We start from the raw sequence: 5,094 nt of genomic DNA on the forward strand, positions 1-5,094 counted from the left end.
AACTGGACGACAAAAGCAGTCGCTTGTGTACATTCAACACGCCGTTCGGTAGGTTCAGATATACGAGACTACCGTTCGGCATATCATCAGCACCAGAGGTCTACCATAAAACTGTTCACCAAATCTTCGAGTCAATCGATGGTGTCAGTACCTTCGTTGACGACATCATCATCTATAGATCCATCGGATTTTAGACCCCCGTGTAACCCCTTCAGTTCTGAGCACCACTTATATGGAAGGATTCCTAATCGATTGCTTAACAATAATATCCATGTTAAATAGAAAAAAAATGGAACGCATGGAAGTTATAGAGCATTGTTTGCCGAACTAATTTGTTTACATCGGACGCGCAATAAGTGTAAAGCCATGCGACGTCCAGTGAAAAAAAACAGACGTAATTATTCCGCGAAAGAAGCGACCATTATTCGGAGGTACGGTAATGTAGTTTCGTTTATTTGTTTATGTCTTCAATCAATAAAAAAACATGTGTTTTTCATTCAAATGCTGTTTAACTTGATTTATTATTGTCGAAATCATCGTTTCCATCGTTAATATGGCCATTTCAAGTACAATTTTATCCCGATACATATTTGTTTTATAACGCTCTCACCTCCGGCTAATGGTAGAGTCTTTGTTGATAGCAGATGTGTGGCCGCATGTGCGTGTGTGCTGTCAACGAGTGAGTGAAGATAAAATACATGATATTTTTACTATTTATTTGTGAACACAAACTTTGACGTTGGATTATTCATTTATGCAGTTCTGTTATGGACATCAGTAAACCTTATATTATATGTCTAAACTTGTTCTGTTGATAAATGGATCACTATGCTGGTAAATAATGACCGAGTTTTCGTAACGCTCTAACGCTAGCAGTAGCACTAGTATAGTCGTGTATTTACGACACTTCTTTTTAGAAGATCCGATATCCTTCCAAAACTTGTATTTGCATTTGACCCTAAAGATAGCCAATCCGAAGGTGACTTTTAAAGACCCCTAGTGAGATTTGTTGTTGACATTAGCCAATATTTTTAATTTTATAAGTAACTTTAGTTTTTACCGTTGTCATGGTTGTGCACTGACAAAATGTGTGTGTCGCCATCTTCTTTTTGCGTGTCAAATGTCATGGATGTTTTCAATTTACCCCATTGTTATCCCTCATAATTCAAAACACTGCCCTCTTTCAACATTTTAGCTTGCCGATCATAGAGATTTCCCTGCTTGAGACCCACCGTACGCTGCTAGTGCTACTTAACCCAACTACTATATTGCTTCAGCCCACTTGGTGAAAATGCAGGAAGAAGCTAATCTGCGAACATGCATTATTCACCACGAAGAGTCGACTGATCTTCGGTTTCATGTTATGAACCAGACGAGGCTACAAAGGATCCGATCAGTCAAGGAGGACAGACTCAAGATGCCCATTGGTTCACCCTATCGGATGGACATAATCTGTTGTCAAATACCGGATGAAATACCCACCCAAAGTTTTGATAGCTTTGGCTACCACAGAGGCTGCTACCAGCGCTTTACTGCAAACTTGCATCATCTTGAGCAACAAGGCGCCACAGAGCCAGAAGATCCACAAAGAAAACGTCCAAAACGAGATCCAGTAGAAGGGAAACAGGTAATGGAGCCATTGTCTAATGTGGGAGGGCGCTCGCCCAAGTATAGTGTATATTCGGGTATTTGCCATTGTTTTCTCCGTTTGCCAAATTTCTAGTGGGTGAAATGAAATAACTCATCACTGTTGCTTGTACATTTCAGGTTATTTTCCCAAAGCAGTGCATTTTTCAATGGAGTGGTCAACAGAGATGCAAGAGTACAGTCAGGAAAAAGGTCAAAGTAAAAGGTTCGGTTACAAGCGAAGGATTGTGTGTTTTCGATAGAGGTGGAGGAGAACGACTACAGGAGGTAGCAAATGAACGGAAGGACGAGGAGCTTTTGTTGAAAATAAGACATGTGGATTTGTTTGCTTGTGAAGCTATGTACCACAGGTAAATACATTTAGTTTATATACCATTACAGTGGAAATTGGCCAAAGGCCAATGAACATGGTTATGTACTTCTTTTTAATTTTTATGTCCAAAGACAGTTTCTGTGAACACGCATAGAATTTCACTCTGAGGGCCCATCCCAGATAGCAAGGCATGCCAACTGAACTTGTCCCTTGTAAAAAGAATATAATACACAAGGGTCTTGTCAGAATTTTCAAAATACATGACACCCTAAATCGTGCCATGCTATTGAAATTGTTCTTTTATTCCAATGGAAAATTGGTCTTTATAGTAGATCCTAAACATGTAACTTGATAAATAACATTTTCAATTTTATATGGCAGGTCATGCACCCAAGCATACATACGTAACTATGCAAGAGCGTCCACCTCGAGAGAGACAGAGGGCAAGTCAGAATCTACTAGAGAGTATCACCAAATGGTTGAAGCACACAGTTTTGCTTTTAAAGAAGTTTGTAAAGTTATTGACAGAGAGGTATTTCATTTTGCCCTTTATCATGACAAATATTAAGCACAGAGTTGAATTTTCAATAACACCGTTCAATGCTACCCAAAGAAAGTTCTACTAATGTGTTTTATACTCTACTGACCTTTTGCTAGTTTATGGTTACCTAACTAATTATGTCATTGTTATGCAGAATTTATTAGTTTGCATGGAAACAATTTTCCCTCACATGCAGAAGTTATTATGCAGCAAGAAAGTGCTGCTTCTTCAAGCAAACATGCTACGTTTAGCGTGTTGTTTTTTAGTAACCTCTGTTCAGAGTTCTTTGGGATTTAATGAATTATTATTTTTTGGCATTTTATTAAGTATTGTTGTATTTGGCCTAATAATTCATTGTATTATTATTTTTCAATTCATGAGTTTATGCATCGATGAAGTTGATTACCTGTAACTTGTTGACGAAGCAGAACATGCACATATGCAAAAATCATTGTGCAGGATACAAGTGCTGCTTCCATAACAAATGAAAGGTAAGTTTATACTAATCCGTGTTACAGTTGTTTTCTGTTAACGCCATTTAAATGTTTATTTTGTGCATGAATAAACAATTAAAGAGTTTATTTCAAAAACACGATAATTGCCACTTTAGAAGATTGGAAACAGCTGTCACACTTTTGTATTCTTTAAAATTTCATAGTCTTGAAAAAAAAATGAACGTTTTTCAAATGGCTAATATCGTGTTTTGGAAATAAACTCTTTGAATGAAAAAAAGAGTAGTCAAAGTGAAAACTTTCCAGCAATTTGTGTATTCTTTTGTCGGAACATTGCTATTCAACCTACCTCGCATTTTTTATATTCTGGAGGCAATGACTTTCCTCAACTTACAACTTTTAACAAACACAACTTTGAAAGTAAACAAACATTTTTCTCTGTTTCTAATTCAGGTCATTGGCAAACAAGGTGTGTTGAAGTTGAAAGAAATGGTAGACCTGTATTATGGCCATCTCCAAAGTACTCCATTCCACGTCGAAAATCCTCATGGGAACACTGTCAAAAATAAGATTGTAAAGGCATACGGTGAAACCATAACCTTCGTTGATATTGGCAAGGTAAAAGGGAAGTATGATGGCCTTATTATGTACAGTAGTAGCAACGAACTTGGAAATGCAATTCGAGAATCTTACAGACTGGCTTCCAAGAACCATCTTTTAGCCTCTGCAACGTTCCTACGAAACCTGGTGAAAGAAAACTTCAAAGAGTCAGAGCCTCTTCGATGGCCTGTGACAGCCAATGATCTTGAAAAACTTCCTGATCAGATACCAGCTGAGTTGAACAAATTTCTTTTTGTGTTATTCACTGGATCCGAGTCACCATACTGTTCACAGAGGGTGACTAGAGTGGTGGAGTCCCTAAGTCAAGATGTTTGCCGGGCAGTAACTTGCAACCGATGGAAGCTACCCAAGCACATCATAATGACGATGGCACTTCATCATATGTTTCGAAGTCGCCAACTGAATGACCTGGTGTATCGTCTGGGGCACGCAGAATCATATGATTTTGCACTAGAGCTTGAGTCGGCGATTGCAGATGCAACCGATGCATCCTCTGACTTACTGTCAACCAAAATTATCAGAAATCCAAGGGAGCCAAGTGTGTTTCATAGTGACTTTGACAATTTTGACAAGTTTGTTAACAGGATGGAAGGTGCTGGGTCGGTTCACACAGCTCACGGTATAATGCTGCAGGAGCACAATAAAGACGAAGTTGCAGCAACAAGACCATCTGAACTCCCTCAAGTTCCCAAGACCAAAAAACGGAGCTATGTAGCCCGGGAAGAAGAATTGCCTCCCTGTTATATGACCAAGCGAAAGGGGCCTGATATGAACATCAAGACACAGACAGTTGCAGGTAGTCAAATTGTGAGGGAACGTGCCAACAAAGTCAATAGTCTGTGGGTTTTGGCAAGGAACATGTCTTCAGGGAGTAGCCAAGAAGTACCTGGATGGAATGGTTTCATTTCAGAAACTGGAGTGCCACCTTCAACGTTGACATCCCTTGACTATTATCCTGTTATCAATCATCCCATAACAGAGTACTGCACAATTCAAGAATGCCTGCGTGTATCTGCCGAAGCCACCAAAGAAGTAGGACAGGAATGGGTGATTACAACGTTTGACTTGGGAGTATGTATGAAGGCATTTCCATTGGTGTGGACCAAACCTGGGTATGAAAAGCACATTATTCTAATAGGTTCCTTCCACCTAGTCTGTGCGTACCTGAAGATGGTGGGGAAAAAGATGGCTGATACAGGTTTACAGGAGGTGCTGTTGGAAGCAGAGCTGACAACATCTGGCTCAATGAAGGGGGTCATCGAAGGCAAGAATTATGCTAGGGCAATGTTTTGTCATAAAGCCATTGTTGAGGCCCTTGAAAGGCTACTCCTTCAGAGATTTACATCTGAGAACCATGCCAACAACAAGATAGATGGTGTCAGCTCAGCCAAGCTAAGGCAGTTGGTGGAACAACGATGCGATGAGCACCTTGCCCTTGTCATGGATGACCCAGACCTGATGGGCTTCCTTGGAGCTTATGAATCATTCAAGGACAACATTCGCGTAGGAAAACTCGGAAA

General features: G+C 39.8%; 1 protein-coding gene across 2 annotated transcripts; it reads left to right on the forward strand.

The window, feature by feature from the left end:
* Positions 1–637: 637 nt before the first annotated feature.
* LOC119734015 lies at positions 638–3,542 on the forward strand. Of its 2 annotated transcripts, XM_038207392.1 has the most exons (5): positions 638–679; positions 1,196–1,627; positions 1,768–1,997; positions 2,342–2,992; positions 3,407–3,542. In XM_038207392.1, the coding sequence occupies exons 2-4, from the start codon at positions 1,292–1,294 to the stop codon at positions 2,526–2,528; spliced, it is 753 nt and encodes a 250-aa protein (XP_038063320.1). In that variant the 5' UTR covers positions 638–679; positions 1,196–1,291; the 3' UTR covers positions 2,529–2,992; positions 3,407–3,542. The 2 variants fall into 2 exon arrangements, with proteins under 2 accessions (XP_038063320.1, XP_038063321.1); XM_038207393.1 differs by lacking the exon at positions 638–679 and having other exon boundaries at positions 1,183–1,627.
* The last annotated feature ends 1,552 nt before the right edge of the window (positions 3,543–5,094 follow it).

This window comes from Patiria miniata, unplaced genomic scaffold (assembly GCF_015706575.1).
Source record: "Patiria miniata isolate m_02_andy unplaced genomic scaffold, ASM1570657v1 HiC_scaffold_26, whole genome shotgun sequence".
Lineage (NCBI taxonomy): Eukaryota > Metazoa > Echinodermata > Asteroidea > Valvatida > Asterinidae > Patiria > Patiria miniata.

Coding starts and splice junctions, on each gene's coding strand:
- LOC119734015 (XM_038207392.1), top strand. CDS start 1,292: ATGCAGGAAGAAGCTAATCTGCGAACATGCATTATTCACCACGAAGAG. Junction 1,628..1,767: donor ATCCAGTAGAAGGGAAACAG/GTAATGGAGCCA, acceptor TGTACATTTCAG/GTTATTTTCCCAAAGCAGTG. Junction 1,998..2,341: donor TGTGAAGCTATGTACCACAG/GTAAATACATTT, acceptor TTTATATGGCAG/GTCATGCACCCAAGCATACA.